At 39.5% G+C, this 27,500-nt stretch overlaps 1 protein-coding gene across 10 annotated transcripts in view; it reads right to left on the bottom strand.

The window, feature by feature from the left end:
• Nucleotides 1–27,500, bottom strand: part of LOC129722753 (alpha-catulin) — a 380,319-nt gene that overhangs the window by 268,422 nt on the left and 84,397 nt on the right. For 3 of the 10 annotated variants that reach the window (XR_008727634.1, XM_055676455.1, XM_055676454.1), the window contains exon 1: nucleotides 16,008–16,299. The exons of 4 other annotated variants lie outside the window; for them this stretch is intronic. Coding sequence is in view for 5 of the 6 variants with exons in the window: in XM_055676455.1 (XP_055532430.1) it covers nucleotides 16,008–16,229 (222 nt within the window). In the remaining variant the exon portion in view is untranslated. Of the gene's footprint in view, nucleotides 1–16,007; nucleotides 16,300–27,500 lie in introns of those variants that run through there. 3 more of the 10 variants (XM_055676456.1, XM_055676459.1, XM_055676458.1) reach the window with 2 other exon arrangements.

The following is a 27,500-nucleotide window of genomic DNA, read 5'->3' as shown; positions in this document are numbered from 1 at the left end:
GCACTGGTTACATCTTCATCTCGGACAACGCCGAACGCAATATTGTAGGAATCAAGACCATGAATTTGTTCGATCTGTGGTGAAAGCGCAGCTTGGTCAACGTCAACGACATCCAGTAGACTCAAGAACAGTCAAGTAACCAGAAGTTTGAATTAAACTTCACGAATGAACTTAGAAGTTCACATAAGGTTCAGATTTAGTTGCGTGGAACATTACTGCAGGACAACAGTACACAGTACTTACAAACCGAACTTCATTTTAAATAAAGTACCGTCAATACTTGAAAGCAATTGAAGGTTCATTAAAAGCTGCTTGCTCGTCACAAAAAGTTCACACGTGAACTCCAAGAACCCTGGAATTGAATTTCGGTTAGCATTTTATCCGTAATTTTAATTAGCATGAAAGTACAGGAGAAGTAGAAGTTAAGCATAGGACTTTAAAGTCCATGTTAAGTTTTGATTAGTGGTCCCCGTGGTTTTGTGGTTAGCAATGTCAATCGGTTAGCTTTTTCACACGGTTGTGATTTCAGGTTTGATTCCCAATCAGATCGTGGATCTTTTCGAGCTGGAAATTTCTTTGACTCAGCACTGGGGCACGATGTATCGTTGTGCTGAGTTGTCCCAGAAGGAGCGATAAATGATTTCGAAATTCCGTCGCCGAGTTTTACTCTAAGAGTTCGCCTTCATAGGGTCAAACGAATCAAGCAAGTTCCCGTTGAATCCGTAGCGATCAAGTTTGGCAACAGTGAAAGGTCCGTGTCGGAAGCTTTCGTGAAAAAAGTAGTCTAATTACATGATAATTGAAAAGCAGGGCGCTGACTCAAAATCATCGACGTTGGGTTGAAAACAATTGAAAAATAGGCTTGGAATTATTTTTATTACCTATAATTGGATATTATGCCAATACCAACACTATGTATGACCATGCTGGGTAAATACAGGTCGAGAAAAATAACACCGCCAGCCTATTAAATTTATAAACTTTTCAGTTTATTCGCCAGGTGGGAGCACATTGTACTTACTCCGGGGTGTAATTTGAATTTCTAGCTCACTGGTTCTGCTCTCCCCCGCTTACCAATTTATTTTAACGAGCTCGCGAGTCTGGAAATTCTCAACCGCAACAAAAAAGAAGTAGCATTTCATTCCTTCCTTCCAAATTATACCATCTGCTTTCTTTTCACAAGTTGTCGAACGGAATAAAAAAAAGTATAATCCAAAACTTCTTCCACTAGCGGTCTAACCCAACCATTGCAATTTCTTTCTGAATTCCGGTTGAGATAAAAGAACAGCACTGATTGAGTTTGTCCATTTTTCTGCTTTATTTGTAGCGGAGATAACCCTTCGTAAGGACGGGAACGCCAGATCTCAGGCTGATCTGTCATAAAATGTCGGTCCGGAAAATCAAAATAAAATTCTCAACCTTCATAACCTCTTTGCGAATGTGAAAATTTTTCGTTTCTACCTGCGTGCCCAGACTTAAAGTGAACAGCGTAGAAGTGAGATACGAGTGAGATGACAGACAGTTTTGTCCCTCATCTTTCGACAGATTTCGATTACGCTACCTCACGCCACCTCGACGTTTGGACGACGGTTTCCCCATGGTTATCTGGTTTAAATGAGAACGTGCAGAAAATAATATATTTTAGATTAGCATCCCGGTAACACCTTTTGAGTTTAACTATTCCATAATCATGCTGAGTGTTATGGTTGAAAAAGACAAAGTTAGTAGAAGCATAGTAGAAAAAACTTTTTAGATTCTCTACAATTTTTTACTCTAACCATGGATCTAGCTGAAGTTTATTTTTCAAGAGCGATTGTTTTTATTTTTTTTCTACATCAGCAAGGTATGCTGGTAAATTTGAAGCAAAACATACACCGCCCAAGATGAACAAAAAGTGATGCTGTAAGTTAGTGATGATGTTGGATTTTTCTTCCGGGCCGGCCTACTACACTCTGGGGCGGCACAAAGAGGACAAAGACAGATAACAAGTGGGACAAAATAATGGGTGAGCGTTTTGTTACTGTTCCCGGTAAAATGATGTGGTCCTCGACTGTCGAATGAAGTTTTTCCTCGGATGGTCGTTCATTGGTCATTCCTGGAAGCTTTTCCTCTCCGGATTTTTTCTTTCTTCTTCTTTCAAGTGGGCCATTTCCTTTTATTCTTGTCAAGATATCTGCCGAGTTTGGATACAAGGTCGGAAACGGCATTGAATATTTTTATGTGAAGTTGCGCTCCATACACGACGACGATGACGACGACGACGGATGAGTCGTGAATTTGCAGCTTACAACCTTTTCATGATACGAAAGTATTGCCGAGAGCGTTGGCTGAGAAAGCAATCGGAAAATGGCTGGAAAGATGAAACAGGCATCCTTTGAAGGAAAGAAAACAAGCATCACTCCATCAATTTCTAAAGAAATATATAATTTGTTGTTGAACTCAACGATTTGCGTTTTGTCCTTTTGCAGACTGTTTAAAAAATACTATATAATATACATGACCTTCCACTAGGTCCTAACAAGCCAGCCGTCGCAGGTTCAAGTCCCGATTCGGGAAAGACTGTTAGTGTCAGTAGGGTTGTTGCGCAAATGTCCCGTAGCACCAAGGCTATGCTTTGCTTTTACATTAAAAAGGATATAGAAGCGACCGTATAGACAGCATCAAATAATAAAATGGAACATGGAAATTTTATAATGATCGTTTATTTTGTACTTATTGTGTTAAATTTGACACAAAAGTAGCCTTTTTGAACAAAAACTAGCAGAAAAGTCAGATACGAATACGAAGCAAAAGCACATGTTTTCACAATTTTACATAATATGTCCTTTGGTTTTAGCAGGATAGAACTGTTTCATCTGAACTATCAGATGATTCGATGAAACAGCAATTCTGAATAATACACGTCACGTAAAATTTTTTCTCATTTAATTTTCAGTTGCTTTTAACGTAAACTACGATTTTATTTGCAAATTATGTGCAATATCATTTAAATTCGCGTGGAACATTATAGAATTTTCCATCATAAGCGATGGAGGCAATTCTTTACATGCGATTCTTATTGTACTTTCTGTGTTGGATTTTCGACTTTTTTGACAATTACCATTCATGACAGGACATATTATTATTATATTTAATTTTATTGTTCCCAAAATTTCACTACTTGGATGAATTTTATGGCATTTTTTTTCAATTTATCGGAAATACAGAATGTCAAGACAAGCTGCCCGACGTTTCGGTCATTAAAATCGACTATTTTCAGGAAAAGTTAAGAAGCGCATTTTACAACGGCAAACAGTTCTATAAAGTATTGTGCTAGGTTTGATTAGGCAAACTTACTTAAATTTATTTCATCTATATTTTACATATATCAAGGAGAAGCGACGGTCGTGCTAAAATCAATACTTGATTCAGTGCTTTTTCGATTTTATCATCATTTGTTTTTATCACTTTTCATCAAATTCATACTCGGTTTTCTCACGCTCTCTATAATGTTTTATCACGCTTCTTAAAAAGCATAACAATTGATTTGGAAAATATCGCCAAAGGCTATGCGGACAAAAAAACCGCTGTTCTAAAATATTCATCCAAATTTCTTCATGTCAAAGACTGATTTATCGAATATTGACCACACATTCCGATGAATTCATGATCGTTTCCAAACCATGGAGAGGCTTTAAACAGCGAATCTTCGTAAGTATTCAAAGTTACACCTTTCGGAAACATTCTGAAAGTGAGAAATGAGAAACTAAACATCGAGAGCGTCACGAAAATAGACTAATTTTAAATGCTAATAACTCAGTCAGTTTTCAACGGATTTCCTTCATTCCTGCAGCGATCGATTGGAAAAGGAGTCCACTGAAATGCGAGAAATTGTGATTTTATGAAGCTACACGCAAAAGTTGGACTGTGCGGAACCACATCAATATTGTGTCAATTTAGAGTATCTTTTGTACGGTCTGTGTTGTGTGTGTGTTGTTCATAACGCATTTGGTGCTCTAGCGAATGTTCAATGTATTGGACGTCATAAAATCATAACACTCTAGAAGTATTAACCGATACTAGTATTGTTGTGATGATTTGTACTGGTATTAGTAATATTTTTCAGAATGCTACTATCGTTAAAGCAGTGCTAACAGTAATCAATACTGATGAGTGATGATCTTAGTACTGACTAGGTAAATGCAAATATGAACTGCTCAATTCACTATCACGTCTTCGTGGACTTCAAGGCAGCGTATGATACAGTCGATTGAGACCAACTATGGCAAATAATGCATGATTACGGCTTCCCGGATTATTTCACACTACTTATCAAAGCCACCTTGAATTGAGTGATGTTGAATGTGAGCGTATCGGGGACACTCTCGAGTTCCTTCGAACCGCGTAGAGGGTTGAGACAAGGAGATGGACTATCCAACATGTTGTTCAACATCGCACTTGAAAACGAGCGAGCATCGAGATCAATTCATAGTCTTTGCAGACGACCTCGATATTAATACGAAAAACTTTGCGACGGCGAAGGCAATCTACGCCAGACTAAAAGTGGAGGCTAGAAGAGTTGGACAAGAAATTAATAAATCGAAAGCTAAGTAGGTACCTACCTATATGATAGGGACAGGCTCGAAAGAAACCAACATTCGCCTCCCACGGACGGTGATCGTAGACGGCGATGACCTCGAAGTGGTAGATGAGTTGGTATACTTAGGATCTCTGGTATCACCCGACAATAACATGAGTACGGAGATCCAACGACGTAATCGAGCTGGACTCACCAGAAATCGTTCGACATTTTTTATAATCGGCGATTTCAACGCTAAACATCCATCATGGAATAATTCTCAAACTAATTCCAATGGCAAAATTTTATTCAATGATTGTTCTTCAGGATATTCTATTTTGTCTCCGAATAGTCTTACATGCTTTTCTTCTGTAAGAAACCCTTCAACAATTGATTTGGTGCTAACAGATCAAAGTCACGTATGTAGTGATTTGATCACACATGCTGACTTTGATTCTGACCATCTTCCAATAACTTTTTCTTTATCACATGAATCAGTTTTAAACCCTATGAGCTCTGTTTTTAATTATAACAAGGCTAATTGGGAAAGATACAAAACTCATATTGAGAAAAATTTCAATAATGAGCTTGATTTGCATACGAAGTGAATATTGATTCCGCTTTAGAAGCATTAAAATGTGCAATTGTTGATGCCAGGAATTATTCTGTTCCAAAGGCTCAAGTAAAATTTGATTCACCAATAATTGACGAAAATCTTCAACTTCTAATTCGTTTAAAAAATATTCGCAGACGTCAATATCAACGTTCGCGTGACCCTGTTTTTAAACCTATTTATAAAGATTTACAAAAAGAGATTAAACATACATTTACTCTTCTGAGGAATCAAAATTTTGAGACTAAAGTTGAAAAATTGAAACCATATTCAAAACCCTTTTGGAAGCTGTCGAAGATTATTAAGAAACCTTCAAAGCCTATTCCAGTTTTAAAAGATGGTGAACATTTTCTTGTATTCAATGAACAAAAGGCTCAAAGACTTGCTCAGCAGTTTGAGAGTGTTCATAACTCAAATTTGAATTTTGTGTGTCCAATTGAAAATGAAGTCACACGTCAATTTGATTTAATTTCTTCCCAGAATTTTTTACCTGCAGAAATAATTGAAACTAACTTGAATGAGATTAAATCAATTATTAAAAATTTCAAAAATATGAAAGCACCTGCTGACGATGGAATCTTTAATATACTAATCAAACGTCTCCCTGAGAGCACAATGGAATTTTTAGTGAAAATTTTCAATTGCTGCTTCAAAATTGCATATTTTCCCAAATTATGGAAAAATGCAAAAAATACTCCAATTTTAAAACCGGATAAGAACCCAGCTGAAGTTTCAAGTTATTGACCAATCAGTTTGCTTTCTTTAATAAGTAAACTGTTTGAGAGAATTATTCTTAACCGAATGATGTCACACATCAACGAAAATTCAATTTTTGCAAATGAACAGTTTCGCCATGGGCATTCCACAACTCATCAATTGCTCAGAGTTACTAATATGATACGAGCTAACAAATCTTAAGGTTATTCCACTGGAGCTGCTCTTTTAGACATAGAAAAAGCATTCGACAGTGTTTGGCATAAAGGTATGATTGCGAAATTGCAAACTTTCAATTTTCCAATTTTCCTAATCAAAATTTTAAAAAATTATCTTACTGATCGAACTCTGCAGGTTGTCTATCAGAATTCAAAATCTGATAGAATTCCTGTCAGAGCAGGTGTGCCTCAAGGTTCTGTCTTGGGCCCAGTCCTGTATAACATATTCACTTCAGATCTTCCTGATTTGCCTCCAGGATGCACAAAGTCATTTTTCTACGATGACACAAGCATTTCCGTAAAAGGAAAAAGTCTTCGTGTCATATGCAGTCGATTGCAGAAAAGTTTAGATATTTTTTCTTCCTACTTGCAAAAGTGGAAAATCTCTCCCAATGCTTTTAAAACTCAAATGATAATTTTTCCTCATAAGCCTAGTGCTTCTTTCCTCAAGCCAAACATTAATCACGTTGTCAAGATGAATGGGGTTATTTTAAGTTGGTCTGACAAGGTTAAGTACTTGGAACTAATTTACGATAAAAAACTTATTTTCAAAGAGCACATTGCGAGTATACAAGCCAAGTGCATCAAATATACGAGATGTCTATATCCTCTCATAAACAGGAATTCTAAACTTTGTTTAAAGAACAAACTTTTGATTTACAAACAAATTTTTAGACCAGCAATGCTTTATGCTGTACCGATCTGGTCAAGTTGCTGTTCAACATGGAAGAAAACGCTTCAAAGGATTCAGAATAAAATTCTGAAAATGATTTTGAAGCGTCCTCCTTGGTTTTTTAGGCTCCAGGGAAGTATTATCCAATTCAGCGAAAAGTTTAAATTTCTAGGATTAATCCTAGATGCGAACCTTAACTGGAACGCGTACCTACCTTACCGGGTGACCTTCTTGGTCACCTGAGTATATTATACTTCAAAAGAGGACCAATGATGAGTGTGAACGGAGACTGAATGAAACCTATGGATAACTGCGATATTTCCTACGAGGTGCATGAAACATCATGTTCCAATTGGGAGTGTAGGGTTTACATAGTTCGTCAGAGGTCAACGGTATTCTTCACGGATTGCTCAAAAATCGGGCCAAATACTGGTGCGGGCATCTTTGGTCCTGGAGTTCGGATATCAGTGTATGTATGGATGGAATGCAGCGTCAAAAATTTCCGAGAGTGCGTTCTCTCTCTGCGGAGGCTGTGTCTTATGAACGCAGTTAATTTGTATTGGGTTTCGTAGCACTGCCGAATTGAAGGCAATGTAAAGACGCAATTTTGGCCATAGTTAGCTCATACATTCCCTGCCAAAACAACGTCAACGCAACACAAACGAATCAATTATGCTTGGACCTTAAGACATACTGCGAATTCGTCGGGACGTAATCAATGCAATATTCCAGCGCCATTTCAATCGTTACGCTACATACTTTGATTTAACACCAGCCGCGAGATACTAAAGACCCGTTTCAAGCTCTAGCTCAATTAGGCTAAAAAGCTAGGAAAGTGGTACAAAATTTAACCCTCCGTATGGACGCTTTGAAATATAGTAGTGGTAAACAATTACATGAAGTAAATGGCAAGGACCTATTTATCGATTTCAAATCAAATAAAGATTTTGCATAACATATCAGATATTTGATTAAACTTTCGAAAAAGAAGCTCTTAACTCTAATCAATTATATGGCATCATTTGACACATTGAACTTTTCATGGTTTAAAATGAAATTCAATGTCACTTCCATCGTTTGGCAATACTTTTATGAACACTAGTAGATACCGCTTGACAGGGAAAATCACATCAAACTAGTTTAGTTTGGTAAGTGGACGAAGTAGTTATTCAAATGTGAAAGAAGTAAAGTATTAGCGGAGAATTCTGGGCTGTTTTGGGTTAAAAATCATCCTTAGTTAGTACCCTACAACTCAGAATCTTTTAAAAAAATTCTCTCCACCCCTCTGGGAAAGTAAAATTTACTCTGTTTTATTCTTGTATTTGTAGTTGCAATACTTCAAAAGAGGGCCAGGAGATTTAATGGAACCCATAGATAACTGCTGTGTTCCCTACAAGGCGCATGAAACATCACGTTCCGATTGGGAGTGTAGGGTTTACATATCTCCGGTCTTGGAGCTCGGATATTAGTGGCTATGCGTATGTTTGCATTTTCTCTGGTAGTCATGCGGCGCTGAAGGCTTTATGTGCCATGCAAATGCACGTCAAAAATTGTCCGAGAGTGTGTTCTCTCTCTGCGGAGAAACTTCTTGAAATGGCTAAATACCACCCAGTATGGGATCTTTCGGATTGGAAAGGATACCCAGAGGTCGTAAATCAACTTTGCTTCAAAATTCGCGGCTTCCGGTTTTTGGAAAACGGCCTGAAATTACCCAATAAGTATGTTTCCGGAATCGGAATGACGATCAAAATCTGAAATTAACCCAAGCAGCCATTTTGAGGTTCTAGGTGATGATAACCGGGACCTGAAAACAAGTCAGAAATGGCCGAATACCACCCAATATTGGTATTTTCGGAACCGGGAAGAAATACAGAGATCGTCGCAATTTTACGTTAACCTATCAGCCATGTCTCATACACATCTCTTCAGCTTTTCAATTACTCCTGCTCTCAGAAACCTGCTTGGAGACGTAGCTTTAAGTCAAAATTATTAATAGCACAAAATTACGTCCTTATCCTATAGAACATTTAAGCAATGTTTCAGCCAAATTAAAAAAAATGTTGAAATTGTTACAAATTACTTGGTTTCACTAAGGCATGAATTTGGTGAGAAATATTGTTTTTTCGGTTCTATAAGCTCTGTAAGTCTCTGGGCTCTGTAAGTTGGTCACTTAGATCATGATGTTTACACTCCGGCATTCCGCAAGGCAGCCATCTTGGGCCTTTGATATTTTAACTTACCTGCGCGACGTCGATTTTCGACTTCAAAATACTCGTCCGTCATTCGCTGACGACCTAAAGCTGTACGCAAGAGTGAAAATTCTGTCAGATGCCGCCGCACCCCAGGACCATTTATAGGTTTTCGCAGAGTGGTGCGCGAACAACCGCATGAAACTAAGCGTCGACAAATGGGAAATAATAACATTACCCAGAAAAGGGTAGTCCACCGACTTTCCACTAGAACTTAACAAACACACCTCTGCGACCCACAAACTCTGCCAAGGACTTGGAAGTACTTCTTAACTCTGAATACTGCTCTTCCGTATGACATCTCAACGGAATAAGCAGAATAGAGTCAGTGATCGCCATCACGCCTTCTATTTTGTATAGAAAAGGCGTCATTACGCAGTGTGTGTGTAACTGGGCCTTAAGGCATGAATTTAGTGAGAAATATTAATTTGCGGCTCTATAAGCTCTGTAAGTCTCTTGGCTCTGTGAGTTGATTACTAAGATCATGATATTTACACTCGGCATTCCGCAAGACAGCCATCTTGGGCCTTTGATATTTTAACCTACCTGAGCGATGTCGAATTTCAACAGAATCAAGTCAGTGCAGCGAAGGTTTGTTCGCTTTGCTCTCCGAACACTGCCGTGAAACGACCGTTTTCGACTACCTAGCTACGAACAGCGATGTAAACTCATCGACTTAAACACACTGCAAATTCGTCGGAACGTAATCGGCGTAATATTCGACTCCGACGTGTTAACCTAACCAGTAGATTTTATTCAGCTTCAGCACGATAACTGGTCTCCAGCGCCATTTCATTCGTTCCAACAAGTGAATTGTTTATTATTCCTTTTAATGTCTATAAGTAACATGTCGTCATGAGTAAGTACTCGACAGGGTATCCGGGTATCCACCAAAATCATCGTTAATTCACGGGAGTTCATGCGAATTTCGTGCTGTGCTGTGCTGAAAAGTGTTTTTAATATTCGATACATTCGACTGCCTTCATTGTTTTGGTATCTTCTGAGCATCGATCACGCGCTATTGTTCCAACTCGCTTCACTTCTAATCGCTGTTATTGCTGTAAGCAGCTGGTGGAATCGCCTTTGTTTATACTGAGAGCTGCCGAAAGCTTACATACAAATGGATAGAAACTGCTCTGAATGTTCTGAACCCATTGAGAACCTTAATTTGATAAAATGCTACTTATGCGAGCGCGCAGCGCACATGAAAAGTTTCGGATGGGCTAGATCAAATCTTGATTTTGTTAACGGCCAAGCTAATCTTTTATGGTTCTGCGCGAATTGTATCAAGTCAGTTGAGCTTTTTAAAGTCACAAGGATAGCCTGGCAATGAAAATGCAACCACTTCTTCTGTTGCTGAAGTTATCAATGGTTGCTTAAATGCGTTTAAAAACGAGCTCGGACAAACTAATGCTTTAGTAGGACAGATGTCTGAGAAGCTATTGTCCGCCCCTATTCCACCGCCGTTATCTATACCGCGCAGAAGCAAACGTCCCAGAGTTGTATCACCCAGCGACACTCCGAAGCGGGTGACAATTCAAACAAAATTGATTGTTGGCACGCGGTCTACTGACAATATGCCAAAAAAAATTGAAACTGTGCCTAAGCCAGCTGAAAAATTCTGGATATACTTGTCGAGAATTGCCACACAAGTGTCTGAAGATGAAGTTGCTGCTCTAGTCGAGGAATGTGTACCAAATTCTCAGCCGGTAGTAAAAAAACTTGGCAAGAAGGATGTCGATCTGGAAGCGTTGGCGTTCGTTCCGTTTAAAGTTGGAATAGAACAATCATTGAAAGATCAGTCGCTCAACCCGTCTATTTGGCCCAAGGGAATATATTTTCGAGCCTTTGAAGATCGCCGTGCATGTAAGGATTTTTGGAATCCAAATGCATTAAAATTTCCCCGAATCAACCCACGCAACAATCGCCTGCGGGGCTGCACCATTCCGTTACATAGACTACCATGAATATATAGAATCTCAACCACCGGTGGACATGGGGGGCCAACGGGCCCCCATACCAGATAAGTTAATAAATTCAACAGGAATCACGGAATCATCATCTCCCATAGCTCAACCTGCAGTACAAATTCCGCAAAGATACCATGTACCAATGACAAAAATGAAACAAAGATTACGACGCTTGATAAATGCGAGCACGCAACTCGCTCATCGCTGAAACATAAATTTCTGCGCAACTCAAGAGCAAAACAAGTAAATGAAACTGAATTTGGCATGTGGATCCTTTAAGAGGTAACAAGTATGTCCATAATAGTTGGACGCCCTCCCTTTTCTGGAAGGGAGGGGTTCCATACAAATGAAACACAAATTTCTGCACATCTCGAGAACTAATCAACTAAATGGAACCAAATTTGGCAGGTAAATGTTTTTAGTGGTAACAAATTTGTTCATAATCGACCTCAGGCAACGTTTTGGATTGTAAGATGGCAAATTCCGGTTTCTGGAAAACAGCCAGAAATGGCCGATTTCCATATAATAATATCCGGATCTAGAATGCTACACAGGAGCTAAATCGATCGAAATTGTCTTCAAATGCCATTATGAAATCCAAAATGGCGACTTCCGGTTTCGGAAAAACAGCGGCAAACGACCAAATACCACCCAAAATGGTTATTTCCGGAACCGTAATGATGCACTGGAGCCACAAATCGCCTTCAGACAACATTACGAATTGTAAGATGGCAACTTCCGGTTTCTGGAAAACAGCCTGAAATGGACGATTCCCATTAAATATGAGTATCTCCGGAACCAGAAAGATGCACAGAAGCTAAAAATTGATAACAGACACAATCTTGAAGCCGGAAATGACCAAACACCATTCAATATGAATGTTTTCGGAACCAGAATTACGCCCAGATGACAGAAATTGATTTCACAGGCAATTTTAAAGTCCAAAATGATGATTTTCGGTTTCTGAAAAACAGCCCAAAACGACCAAATAACACCCAAGATGAGTATCTCTGGAGCCAGCATATTGCAAGAAGCCAAAAATTTACCTCAGACATTATTATGAAATGTAGGATGGCAACTTCTGGTTTCTGGAAAACAGCCAAAAATGGCCGAATTCCGTCTAACATGAGTAACTCCGGATCTACCACAACCACAAACCCCATTTTGGATTCTAGGTTGGCGACTTCCAGTTCCTGGAAAACAGCCGAAAACTATCGAATAACACCCAATATGGGTGTTTCTTCAACCAGAATGACGCTCAGAGCCCAGAAATTATCTTAAATACCATTTTGAAATCCAAAATGGTGACTTCCGGTTTATGAAAACAGCCTAAAATAACCAAATACCATCCAATATGAGTATCTCTGGAACCAGAATGATACAATGAGCTAACAATTGACCTCAGGCACAATTTGAATTGCTAAATGGCAACTTCTAGGAAACAATCGAAAATGACCGAATAATACTCAATATAGATATTTCCGTAATGGAGATGATGCATAGAAACCAAACATTGACCCTGGACACCATTTTGAATTTAAAGACGACCACTTTTAGTTTCTGGAAAACAACCAAAATAACTAAATACCTCCCAATATGGGTATTTCCGGTGTTAGATTGATGCCAGAAAATCTGCTGAAAATGACCGAACACCACCCAATATGAATATATTCAGAATTAAGGCAATGTACAGAAGCCAAAAGTCGAAGATGTTATCATTTCGATAAAACCAATCATTTTAAACGATTTGTTATTTGACTTTGATCATATCCTATGGCCGATTCGTCGTGCATTTGCAGACTTTAAACACATCGCAAGGAATCAATGAATTTGGAAAGTTCAAATAGTACGATACCACATTTAAATTATGTTGAGGCCACATATATCGATCAAACCAGGTATAGCTTTCAATAGTCTTTGAATTTCTTGTCTTTCCATAACTTTTGAGCCACATTTAAAATTGTTATGAAGTTTGTTATTTGTAAGTTTGAGAGATGACTCGTTCGTATGGCACTAGTTATGTTCAAATAAGTCATGTAATCTTTGAGATAATAGACTTTCGTTGTTTTATTAACAATTTAATACATAACGGTTGCCTAAGTTCGATTATAATGAAATGAAATGAAATGAAATGAGAACGTATAGGGCAGCCATAATTTGAAACCACGTATTCAATCATAATTCATCAGTTAACCCTTAACTAGCCCGCTCATCTGATAATAATATTAAACAAATCGGTTATGTAGTTTCTGAGATAATGATGTTTCGTGGTTTTCACATTTCGGTACATTACAAACGAAGTTACAGTCCGATTACAGTAAAATTTAATAGCGTATTATGAGGCAGCTAGACTTTTAATTTAACACTGATTTTGTGGAGATCGGGTCAGCCATCTCTGACAAAAGTGAGTGAGTCCAAGTAGTCTTCGGAATATGTTCCTTTGCATAGCTGGATTTCACATTTTTAAACATAACAGGCAAAGTAATAGTCCGATTGCAAAACAAATCAATAGGGTTTTATGGGGCAACTAGACCTTCCATTTGACACTAATTTTATGAGAATCGGTTCAGCCATCTCTGAGAAACATGAGTGAGATTAAACAGTCTTCAAGACACGTTTCTTTACATAACTTTAGAACCACAAGTTTAATCTTAATGAAATTCAAAAGTTAAGGGTTTTTCAGGTAGCCCGTTCATTTGAAACCAATTTTGTTCGAATCGGTTGTGTAGTTTTGGAGATAATGATGTTTCATGATTTTTACATTTTGATACATAACCTCTAAACTAAAAATCCGATCACAATGAAATTTAATAGAGTCTTATGGGGAAACTAGACCTTTCATTTGCAATTTATTTCATGTAAATCGGTCCAGCCAGCTCTGAGAAAAATGAGTGAGAATAAAAATCTGCACATACACACATACACACACACACACACACACACACACACACACACACACATACAGAAAATGCTCAGCTCGTCGAGCTGAGTCGAGTGATATATGCCATTCGGCCCTTTGGAGCACTTTTATACTTTCGGTTTTGCAAGTGATTGCTATACCTTTCTAGGAGAAAGGCAAATCCTAAAATTTTTACTAATGACTCTAATGTTATTCGACAGACAAAAAGTTTTGTTATAACAACTTCACATAGAGCTGGATCGTGCAAACACAACTCTTGATTGGCCGTGTTACTAGTCTCTCATTTGACTTTATCACCTCTGTACGCGCCGACGCAGAATTTTTTATAATCATTTTGGCTCAGGCGATTGTAAAATTATGCACGCTATAGAAATGATTGAAGTAGTTCAATTCTCTTTTTTTTTGCCAGCGCACTTGAAATCAATATCTCAACGCTCAACGCACGCGAGAGCCGGAAGCAAGATTCAATATCAGTTCATTAGAGATCAAAATCAAATGTATACAGGTCTTTCCAATAAATTGCCCGCTTGACCAGTTGTGTTATTGTAACTAAAATAATACCTTTCAATCAGTTAAATACAGTCCACTAAATCAAGTATAATTTAAATTAATTTCCTGACAAGAAAGTTCCAAAAATGAATAACACCTTAGAAGCGAAATACGAAATTTATATTGTTTTTTTTTTGAGTTGTAAAAAATCAATCTAAATTATTTGTTTTGCAATTAATTTGTTACTATATCTTAGAACCAGTACCACAAAATAGTTGTTTTCTAGCATAACATTTCAAAACTCGATTAATCTGTTTCTAACACAAATTTGGTTTGGTTAAGATTTGGCGGAGATTTTTTATTTTTATGCACATCATGTAGAGCACACATTGCGCCGTTTCTATCAAATTTTCACTTGTTTTCCTGCATTGCGTGTTATGTAAACATGTTTCTTCCAGTGTGCACCCCATTTTTCGATAAGGGTTGACATTAAGAGTTACTCCAAACCAAATCTGTCTACAGGCAAGTTATGAACATGTTTAGAATGAAAACCCCATTCAAAAGGGGAAATAAATTCCCAACTCTTTCCCGTTTTTTTTCTACACCTATGACCAAAACACGCCGAATGATCTTGTCACAGGCTTTTATGTGTATTGCTAAAAAAGCAAACAAATGATCAGGCGGGATTTTCATCGTGAAGGTAAACACGAATGTGACACAAATGATGAATACCAAAACGAAACGCGTGCCCGTGCTAACAAAGCGCGCCAGGTGAAATGTAACAGCGTGCCTAAAAGTTCATTCTCTAGCTTGATTTTTTATCACTTTCAGAGAAGATTGATGGAACCAGTATCGGAGGACAAACAAAACCTCGCACGTTAGGCGATGATTTACTGCTAGGTAATCTTGGAAGGTTATCCAATTATGCATATTATTTAACTCGAAAGCTGGGATGGAAATGAAAGACAATGAAATACGTGCTGGGTAAACAACGAAACTTCAAAGCGACCATTTTATGCAGAGTTAACAGCAAACGACTGGAATAGAATGAAATCTCGACAAGGTTTCGGAATGGAGGAACAGGAATGCGTCACATACACATTCTGCGTGTTCTTTGGGTGCTTTGTGTTGTTTGTAGATTTAAAGAAAAAACAGAATTTATTATGGAAATCTTCGTATGTTGTTCTTTTATTATCAATATAAACAATACATCCTTCACACTGACATAAAAACCATCTTCCCACAGCAAACCGGTGCCGTAACGTTACTTTCAGTGCACAGGCTATATTTACTGCATATCATCTCAAGTTTCTGTTTGAGAAACTATCGCTCAAAGCCCTTTAGTTAGCAAAAACTAAACCCCGTAGCGAGGTGTGTGTGTTTGACGAGGCACGGAAACGGGAAAACATCAGCAGTACATACAGTACAGCTTTGTCGTACAACAAAGGCAATTTTTACACTTGAAGCCTGCAGCATCAGCGATTTGCTTGTGTACCAACATAGGCAAGGGGAGCTAGCTTAGCTACTCAGTTTTTTTCGTTTTTTTAAGCGGTGCTGTGTGCCAGGAAAAAACAGGGATAGGTACATTTGAGTCAATACAAACTTTTGATTGGCTTCTCCTGTTGACTGAATTGAAGCTGTTGCTTCGGATCCGTAGGGAACCGGTGCTGTTGGTTTCGGATAATCCTCTCGGCACTGCCAGTGTTAAAGATCTACCGCATCTGGTGCCATCATTGATACTGTAGGATTCACTTCTCTGGACGCCAGCAACGCTGGCTGCCTCTTCAGCATTGCTGTTACTTTGGAAGCAACTCGAACCGTCCATTTTTCTTTTCTACACCACAACCTTTGCGAAGTTCGGAAGTTTTCCTCACGAGAACGTTCCTTCTAGCTAATAATCGTATTTTCAAGCACGATATTTACGCTGAATTCGCACTGGCTAGCCACATAAAGTTCCGACTGAATTGACGTGAACCTACGTCGAGAGGGCAGTTTCTCGCAAAGCGAACCAAATTGTTAACGTAGGGATTTCACGCAAACTCGTCTGGGAAGTTTAACTCAAACTGGTCCACTGAAATCTGAGAGCATGCTACCACCGGCTGGATGGATTGGTGTGAAAACCTCCAACGGTGAGATGCCCCAAAATTGATTTTTTCGCTTGAACCCCGCCCTTCCATTTGCTATATTTTATGCCAGACCTTTCTGCTCCATCGACCTCGCGGTTTTCAAACCCCACTAAGCCTGCACCACAGAATGAGGATGAAATATGGGTCGGAAGTATTCTGCTCAATATATACAACTCCTCCCTACCCGTAACCCAGCATCTGCACTGTTGACCTAGTCCTAAACTTCCGGGAACAAGCGACAATCGATTGAGGGAAGCTATACAAAATTCACTAGGGACAGGCTTTTCTCGGCGTTCACTAGTTCCTTCGTTCGTTCGTTCGTTCAATGTCGCTGTTGCCGTTGTTGATGGCGAAAACCGAGAGCAATACAGGAAATGATTCGTAACAGGGAACAGATCCCAGCTGTCAGGTGCAGACGGAACGCACGGTAGGTAATCCCACAATGAATGACGGCCTATAGGAATTACTGTGCTCATGCAATAATGACACCGAGTGTGCTGCGTACTTCTCGTCACGGCAAGAGCAATAAGGCTTCGGTATATGATGGAAGCATAACGCAATTGAAGAACGTTATGAATGCTGTTAATGTAGGTTAGAGTTATAACGTCAATATCGTGCCGTGAATTGCAAAATACGGCATTATGTGGATATAAGTCACAAAGTCATACAATTTAGTTGAGCTGAATGATTTGTTTGCATTAAAATGCTTTTCCAAGTGTTATCAAACAGTCGAAGAAGCCACCAGGTTTATGCTGTATTATTATCATAAGCAATCTATACCTATGAAAATGCAGTCCGGTCTGTCTGTCTGTCTGTCTGTCTGATCCATATAGGCTCGGAAACTACCGAACCGATCGACGTGAAAATTTGTATGTAGGGGTTTAAGAGGCCGAGAAAGGTTCCTATGATAGTTTGAGACCCCTCCCTCTTCTGGAAAGGAAGGGTCCCATACAAACGGAATACAAATTTCTGCACATCTCAAAACCTAACCAAGCAAATGGAACCAAATTTGGCATGTGGATGTTTTAAGGAGTAACAAATATGTCCATATTGGTTCGACACCCCTCTCTTTTCTGGAAGGGAGGGGTTCCATACAAATGAAACACAAATTCCTCCACATCTCGAGAACTATCCAAGCAAATAGAACCGAATTTGGTAAGTGGATGTTATTAGGGGTAACAAATATATCTATAATAGTTTGACACCCCTTCCTATTCTGTGAGGGAGGGGTTCCATACAAATGAAACACAAATTTCCACTTATCTCGAGAACCAACCGACCAAATGGAACCAAATTTGGCATGTGGATGTTTTTAGGAGTAACAAATATGTCCATATTGGTTTGACTCCCCTCACTCTTCTGTGAGGGAGGGGTTCCATACAAATGAAACACAAATTCCTCCATATCTTGGGAACTAACCAAGTAAGTAGAACCAAATTTGGTAGGTGGATGTTTTTGGGGGTAACAAATATATCCATAATGGTTTGACACCCCTCCGTCTTCTCTAGGGGAGGGGTCCCATACAAATGAAACTCAAATTTCGCACAGCTCGAGGTCCAATCAAGCAAATATAACTAAATTTGGCAAGTGAATGTTTTTAGGGTGTAACAAACATGTACATAATGTTTCGACACCCTTCCTTCTTCTGGTATATCACCAAATACCAATTCAATATCTAAGATGGCGACTTCCGGTTTCTGAAAAAGAGCGGCAAATGACGAAATACCACCCAATATGGGTATTTCCGGAATTGTTATGATGCACTGAAGCCACAAATCGACATATCGACCTCAGACAACATTCTGAATTGTAAGATGGCGACTTCCGGTGTCTGAAAAACAGCCGAATTCGACCAAATACCACCCAATATGAGTGTTTCTTTAACAAGAATGACGCTCAGAGGCCAAAAATTGGCCCCTAATGCCATTTTGAAATTCAAGATGGCGACTTCCGGTTTCTTAAAAAAGGTGGCAAATGATCAAATACCACCCAATATGGGTATTTCCGGAATTGTTATGACGCACTGGAGCCACAAATCGACCTCAGATAATATTTTGAATGGTAAGATGGCGACTTCCGGTGCCTGAAAAACAGCCAAAAATGACAAAATACCACTCAATATGAGTGTTTCTTTAACCAGAATGACGCTCAGGGGTCAGAAATTGTCTTCAAATGCCATTTTAAATCAAAGATGGCGACCTACGGTTTCTGAAAAATAGCCTGAAGTGACCAAATACCACCCAATATGTGTATCACCGGATCCAGATTGATGCAAGGAGCTAAAAACTGACCTCAGACACCAGTTTGAATTGTAAATGGCAACTTCTGGGAAACAGCCGAAAATAACCGAATACTACTGCATATGGATATTTCCGTAATCGAAATGATGTAGCCAAGCATTGACCCTGGACACCATTTTGATTTCGAAGATGACCACTTTCAGTTTCGAAAAAACAACGAAAATAACTGAAATGCATTCAATATATTTCCGGAATAGAGGTGATGTACAAAAGCCAAAAGTCGAGGATGTTGTCATTCCGATAAAACCAATCAATTCAATTGATATAAACAAATCGCATGAAATCAATGAATTTGAAATGTTTAAAATCATTCAATTGAACAATAAAATAGGCGAGACGAAGTTTGCCGGGTCAGCTAGTGCTAAATATAAGAGGATCATATATGATACTAGATATACAACAAAGGACTGCGCGCAGCTCAAGATAAGCTTTTGTTGGAATCACTATTCAAGGATATTACCTCCGTAAGAGCAAACAAAGAACAAGAAAGCGTGAGATCACTTTAATAATACAACTCATGCCTTGTATAGAAGTCGTGGAAAGCAGGTTTGAGATTGCCTTTGTTACTTGATACTCGTTTTTCTATTTATTGATTTAATGTAACAACTCTTTGACCCGGTTTCAACGAAGGTTTTAGTATCGCAATATTCTATTAGAATTTGTGTTTATTTAATTGTGGTCATGTATAATGGACCACAACTGCAAAACAAATGCTTCGGGGCTCCGCTCTCCATATTACGAATGTGGCAGTAGCAGGGTTTGTTAGTATTCAGGGCTCGAAAAATGCTCTTTAAACAAAACTTACTCAATCAGTTCTTGGTGATTAGTCAGGATTCGCTTAATTTTTTTTTTTCGCACCGAGGGGATGGATTCGTTGAAGTCGAACAGTTCTGCAACCTCGTTGAACCTCGTAGACATAAACCTAATCCACAGAACAGATATGCAACTTCGATCAAAACTCTGCTGCAAATCCTAGCCCACGCTTTTGCATTCATTAACTGCTGTTCTATCCTACATTGATTTTACAGTGCATCAAACAGTTCAAATAGTTCGCTTCAATAGTTTGAACATGCATAAAAATCTATTCTTTTTTTTTGCTTCAATGACCAGACAAAAAGGTGATCCTGAATCTATCAAAATCAAGTTAAGACAGGACAGCATTCAAGAAACTTTTAAGCAGAAACTCAGTAACAATTCACAACCAACAATGATAGAAAAAATTAAACTAAAAATCTTGAAACCATTCGATAATTGCTTAACAAACTTTTTTGGATCGTACACCGCGCGACTGTTGAAACCGTTTAAACCAGTAAGTAGAATTACTTTAATATTTTGGTTAGAGTTGGAAACCGTGTTTCTCGACTAACGACAATATTTATTTTCTCGTACCGTTTATTATACCTAATATTGCGAGAAATGCATATCAAACGCGCTATACACAGTACTGCTTGCGACATTCGGTACAATGTGGAAAAAAACCATTGTCGTTACCAAGCTTAGGAGAATGACTGGAGAGCGACATTATACTGACGACTTTTCTCTCTTTTCACTCTAACAGCCTCATGCATGAGCTGTTCATGAGAGCTCACCTACAGCTACAGCTTAAACAAGGCATAGGAACTGTCTTGTGTTGCGTACGACAGTTCATTCTTGCGCATGTATTTTGTTCTTTCGGACATGACAGCCTAGTTTGCTCAGTGACACTGAGTCAGTGTGACAGTCTGCTGATCGGCTTTCACACTGAGTCAGTGTGACAGTCTGCTGATCGGCTTTCACACTGAGTCAGTGTGACAGTCTGCTGATCGGCTGCGGCTGTCATTGACTCGCATTTTTTCGTCTCTTTTTTTTTCACAGGCTGGTGGCATATTGAATACAAAGCAAACCGTTTCCATTGTTGATATTATTCCCCACGAAAGAAAAAACGTGCTTCGCACCATCTCTCTTTCATTCTTTCATCGGCCTTACTGTCGTGTATCATAATCACCTGACATCCCGCTCGGATTCGTGCTGAAGGATGTCGGAAGATTATAGGCTGTCATTTACGACAGCTTGGAATAACCTACAGACATAAGGAGATGAAAACTAACAGCCCGTATGGAGTTGCATGTGTGCTGTCGTCAGTTGCTGTCGGACTGTTTACCGAACGTATGGGAAACAGAGAGAGCTGTGCAATACAATGAAAGCCGGATCAGTTAAAAATTGGCTGTCATTGTCTTGCAGTCATTTTCATAACACTGGTCGTTACTCAAGATCTTCGGTTTTCAACTCGGGCCACAATGAAATTCATTAAAAATATATGTATAATATATGCACTTATGCGGGTGGTACTGTACGATTATCGTGAAAAGGCACACTTGCTATACCAGTACCGGAGGGAACAAAAAATCCTCTTGACGAAAGGGCGGCGTGAGGTCGCACAGTTTTTTTGTTTTTTGGTTTTATATGAGGACAAGGGAGACCGAAATAATTCTTCACTACGAGCAGGTGTGAATGGCATAAGTGTAATTAAATTTTGAATGTAAAACGCGTTCTCTCCACCGCTAGATGTCGATACTCAAAATAAAGAGATTTTGTCTCGTTTTTGGTTCTTGAGTTGAACAGATATGCCTAATCGCATCATACTGGCCGTACCGACTATACCTTGTCTCCAAGCTCAATAGCTGACGACTCCGCAGATTCCTTTCTGGGGCGTAAAGATTCAATTCCGCGAGTATAGCGGGTGAATCACTTTCATTTTTCAGGACCTTCGCAACAAAGATAATTTCTGCGTTAGATTTTCTTCTCTCCAACGTTTCAATCCCCAATAACAAGCAGCGGTGCTCATAGGGGGGCAACCTCGTAGCGTCATGCCAAGGAAGATGCCTTAGTGCCATACGCACGAATTTTTTCTGAACAGCTTCTATGCGATTGTTGAACGGACACCAAGCGAAAACCGCTGATTCGAGCATCGATCGTTCCAGCTTTCATGCACAGTGGACCGCGGAATCCATCGGCAATTCTATAAATAAATCCCAGTTGCTTGTTGGCTCTTGAAATTACATCTTCGACATTGTGCCCGGAATGTAAGCTGACTATCCAAAATTACGCCAAGATATTTAACTTGGCTTACCCGCTGAAGAGCTTGCCCAGACAAGCTGTATGGAAAGCTAATTGATTGAAGCTTTCTGCTGAAGGTAATTACATGACATTTTTCTACACACAGAGTAAGAAGATTACTGTTGCTCAAATCACTGAAAGCCTCAAGCAATTTTTGTAGTTCCAAACAGTCTCCAAGACAGGCTAAAATTCGAACGATTTTTACATCGTCTCCGAAAAGGAGCCGTGTACCTCGAGGTAAAACAGTAGCAACGTCGTTAAGAAACGGTGAGAATAAAAGTGGACCCAGATTGCTTCCTTGCGGCACTCTAGAAAATGTTGTAAATGGCTCGGAATGTGACGACCCAAGACTGACACATACAACTCTGCCGGTCGGGTACGAACGAAAACAACTCACGAGCGTGGCGGAGAGCACCGATTTATCCAGCTTTCGTAGAAGGATGTCGTGATTAACACGATCGAACGCAGCTTTGAACGAAGAGAACTGCGATACATTGGTTGTGACGGATCTCTTTAGATAAAAACCATGTTGGTCACTAGAAATATAGTTTTTGCACGATGAAAACAGCACTGTTCTGAAGACTGTTTCGAAAACTTTGGAATAAACACATAATGATGTAATTCTTCGGTAATTAGTTATGTTGCACTTGACCCCTTTTTTGTGTATCGGGCAATGAATTTTTCCAACTAACAGGAAACAATCCTTGTTGCAGAGAAAGATTAAACAGCTCTACAAGAGGTGCCACCAGTTCGTTCGAGCAGTTTTTCAACAAAAATGGCGGGATCCCGTCTGGCCCAGGACAAATGGAATGTTTCAGCATTCGAATTGCACTCAAAACGTGAGCTTCTGTCACTTGAAAAACTTCACAATCGAAACTCTCCTGCGTAGTATCGCGTATTGCAGCGTCAATCTAATCTGGCATAGCAACTGAAGACGATCAAACGGCTTTTAAATGTTCATCAAATAATTCGCATTTAGAAGAAGCTGTGCTAGCAGACAAATCACCGAGGAACATGGAAGCTGGACAATATTATTGACGTAGCACTGCGTTTCATTATTTGGGATAAAGGCGCCAAATAAGAATACCATGGAAAGGGGTGAAATTGATCGATTTTTATAACAATTTCCAATTAACTAACTTCATGTACATTTTTCCCGAAATAGTATAATTTTAAAACAAGTACTGGTATGTGCTCCAGTAAACCTCTATGGCTATTGGTGAAATTTCTATCGTCAACTTCATGAAATAAATTCGATAATTCTATAAGGTACTATGAGGTAAATTGGGGTGAAATTGATCACCATTGAAATCCATACATTCTTTTGGCAATGTGCTTTTTTATATGCCAAAGATAAATGATGATTTCTGTGCTGAAAAATATCATTTACAGCTAGTTTGGAAACAAAAATAACTATTTCAGTTTTAAATTTGTTTATTTTGGTTCACGAGCTGCTTATTTGCTCTTATTTGATCGTTAGACCGATTTCAATTCGTTTTGTTGCAAAAACTCAAAAACTAGCTCTGAAATTAAAATCTGTGTGGTTTCCTGCGAATTTATCAGTATTTCTTTAATAGTATGGAATGGTAATTGTTGAAAACTACATTTTTTGAGCTTTTATCCAACTTTACTCACTTCTCCAAATTTAACGTAATTAACCCTTAACTAATTTTACTTCAAGCAAATTCAATACATTTTTTGTTATTTGGAAACTTGTTTGATCAAATTCGATTGAGTTTTGACTGAGTTAGAAAAATTTTTCGAAAATATGAAAAATTGCACCGGGCACGCAAGGGTTAACTTTGACAGGTATGTGAATCATGCAAAAGTTGCGTTTAAGGACACGGTAACATTGCCTAGTGTTGTAAGAGCAATAAAAATTGCTAGAGTTTTTTTTTTAAATAGTTTATTTGACACGGCACGATACAATTTATGTTTAACTGAGCCAAGTACATTTTTTTTTAAATTCTAAATTAGCAGGGAAAAGAGGGCGGCCTTTTTTTATTCTCGCGGCCGACTACGAGCTCGTGGGGATTTAAGGTGAGAGGAGGGGTGTTACAATTTTGTTTTTAACTATTTTATATTACAGAATGTATTCATTTGTACGTGGCTAACCAGTGATGTTCTATTTGAGCAGTTTTGGTCTGAGGTGTCTGCATAAACATAGAGATGCCGAGTCTTTGTTTTAGTGTCTCCAGCCGGGTGTATCATTCTCTTTCAGTTTGTGACAGAAATTGTATTCTAGCAAATAGATAAAAGAAATCAAATTTTAATGCCAGCATTTTTTATAAACCCGTATAGCTGTGTCATGTACTGGAGATCACCGCTTCCCAGAATGTCTCTAACGGGTACGTTCGGTTGTTTTCCTCGGGCCCGAAGGGAATCTATAAGCTCAGACCTAACACCACAGTAATCGGTACACGACCAAACAACATGCTCGATGTCATGGTAGCCATCGCCACAAACGCAGTGATTACTGTCTGCAAGCCCTATACGAAAGAGATGCGTGTTTAACGTGTAGTGATTGGACATAAGTCTGGACATCACGCGAATGAAGTCCCGACCTACATCCAACCCCTTGAACCATGTTTTCGTCGATACCTTAGGAAAAATGGAATGTAGCCACCGTCCCAGTTCATCTGAGTTCCATGATGATTGCCAACTGTTGAGTGTTCTTTGACGCAAAATGCTATAAAATTCATCATAAGCAATTGGTCTTACATAAATATCGCCATCAATAGCACCCACCTTAGCTGAAGCGTCAGCCTTTTCATTGCCCGGAATGGAACAATGAGAAGGGACCCACGCTGAGGTAACCCGGTAATTTTTATCTGTTAAAGCACTAAAAAACCGCCGTATTTTCCCCAGGAAATACGGGGTGTGCTTCACAGTCTTCATCGATCGCAGAGCCTCAATGGCACTGAGACTGTCTGTGAAGATGAAGTAGTGGTCTATGGGCAGGGTTTCGATGATCCCAAGAGAGTACTGAATAGCAGCAAGCTCTGCGACGTACAACGTACAGCTCTGCGACGAAGCAGGAGCATCGAGTTTGTAGGAGGCGGTAAAATTTTCGTGGAAAACACCGAAGCCAGTGGACTCATCTAGATTAGATCCGTCAGTGTAAAACATTTTATCACAACTAACGAGTTTGAACTTATTGGAAAAAATCTTAGGGATCTCTTGCGGTCGCAATTAATCCGGGATACCAATAATATCTTCTTTCATGGTGGTTTCGAAGAATATAGCATTATTAGAAGTATCTAAAAGTGCGACATTGGAGGAATCGTATGAAGAAGGATTAATATCTTGAGCCATATAGTCAAAATAAATAATCATAAATCTGGATTGAGATTGAAGGTCGACCAACCTCTCGAAATTTTCAATTACTAATGGGTTCATAACTGTGCATCGAATTAGCAACCGCTAAGAAAGATTCCAAAAACGATGTTTCAATGGAAGAATACCCGCTAGCACTTCAAGACTCATCGTATGGGTCGACTGCATGCAACCTAAGGCAATACGCAAACAACGATATTGTATTCGCTCCAGTTTGATGCTGCGGAGCGGAAGCAGAAACACCCGTACTCAATTACAGACAATATCGTTGTTTGGTAAAGCCTTAGAAGGTCTCCTGGGTGGGCTCCCCACCAGGTTCCGGTAATCGTACGAAGAAAATTAATCCTCTGTTGGCATTTTCGTGTCAGATACCTATTATGGCAAGCCCAGGTGCATTTAGAGTCGAACCAGACCCCGAGATATTTAGCGACTAAAACCTGAGTGATTGTTTTACCCGTTAGTAGGAGCTGCAGCTGAGCTGGGTTATGCTTCCTAGAAAAAACGACCAGCTCAGTTTTCTCCGGAGAGAATTCGATACCCAGCTTAAGAGCCCATTCAGACAAATTGTCTAAGGTATCTAGCAATGGTCCTTGCAGATCGTTAGCCTCGCTTCCAGTAATGGATACAACGCTATCGTCTGCAAGTTGCCGTAGCGTGCATGAATTTGCAAGACATTTATCGATGTCATTGACGTAAAAATTATATAAGAGAGGACTTAAACATGAGCCCTGGGGAAGGCCCATGTAACTAATTCGGGAAGTTGTCGAATCACCATGTGAGAAATACATATGCTTTTCTGACAACAAATTGAGCAAAAAATTATTCAAATTTGGAGACAGTCCCTGCGAATGAAGTTTCTCGGTTAAAACTTCAACAGAGACAGAGTCAAAAGCCCCCTTAATGTCCAAGAATGCAGAAGCCATTTGCCCTTTTCGAGCAAAGGCGAGTTGAATTTCGGTAGAAAGCAACGCTAGGCAATCGTTCGTTCCTTTGCCTCGGCGAAAGCCAAATTGAGTATCTGAAAGTAACCCATTTGTTTCGACCCATTTGTCTAACCGTAAGAGGATCATTTTCTCCATTAATTTCCGGAGGCAAGAGAGCATCGCAATCGGCCTATAAGAATTGTGGTCAGAGGCAGGTTTTCCGGGTTTTTGAATAGCAATGACTTTTACCTCCCTCCAGACGTGCGGAACAATGTTTAGCTCAAGAAACTTGTTGAATTAGTCCAACAAGCGTCTTTTTGCAGAGACGGGTAGATTCTTCAACAAGTTGAATTCGATTCTATCCAACCCAGGAGCTTTATTGTTGCACGAGAGGAGAGCCATCGAAAATTCCAGCATCGAAAATGGAGGCTCTTCCGTAGCTACTAAAAACGCGTCGCGAAAGGTTTTCTGTTCCGGTACAGAGTCCGGGCAGACCTTTTTGGCAAAATCGAGTATCCAGCGGCCTGAATATTCCTCGCTCTCATTAGAAACGTTACGATTCCGCATGCGTCTGGCCGTGCCCCAAAAAGTGCTCATCGCTGTTTCCCTTGACAACGCGTTTACAAACCGCCGCCAGTATCCGCGTTTTTTCGCTTTAATAAAACTCGTCATCTGTCTATCCAGTACATCGTACTTTCGGAGCAGATCAAGAGTACCGTGTTTTCGGTAGGCCAAATACACCGAGGACCTTTGCGCGTACAGTTCAGAGCACTCTTTGTCCCACTACTTGTTGAGAGGACGCTGTCTAATCGTTACCCCGGGTATCGGTTTCGTCTGAGCTTGAGTCGCGGCGTCGATGATCAAGCCAGAAAGGAACGCGTATTCTTCCTCCGGAGGAAGTTCCTCGTGAGACTCGATGGATTCCGCTATGATCGTCTCATATGACTTCCAATCAATATTACGAGTAAGGTCGTATGAAATATTTATTGGGTCCGGGGGAGTTGAACCATTAGCAATTGAGATAACGATTGGTAGGTGATCACTACCGTGGGGATCATTGATTACTTTCCACCGGCAATCTAACGCTAGTGATGTCGAGCAAAGGGATAGGTCAAGCACGCTTTCACGAGCTGGAGGATTAGGTACACGTGTCGCTTCCCCAGTATTCAAAAGTGTCATATTGAAGTCATCGATTAAGATACAGATTAACGAAGATCGGTTGTCGTCGTACAGCGACCCCCATTGCGAACAGTGAGAGTTAAAATCTCCCATTATCAGAAAAGGTGCGGGAAGCAACTCTGCTATATCAGAAAGT

This window comes from Wyeomyia smithii, chromosome 2 (assembly GCF_029784165.1).
Source record: "Wyeomyia smithii strain HCP4-BCI-WySm-NY-G18 chromosome 2, ASM2978416v1, whole genome shotgun sequence".
Taxonomy (NCBI): Eukaryota; Metazoa; Arthropoda; class Insecta; order Diptera; family Culicidae; genus Wyeomyia; species Wyeomyia smithii.
This window is presented reverse-complemented; position numbering and strand designations above follow the sequence as displayed.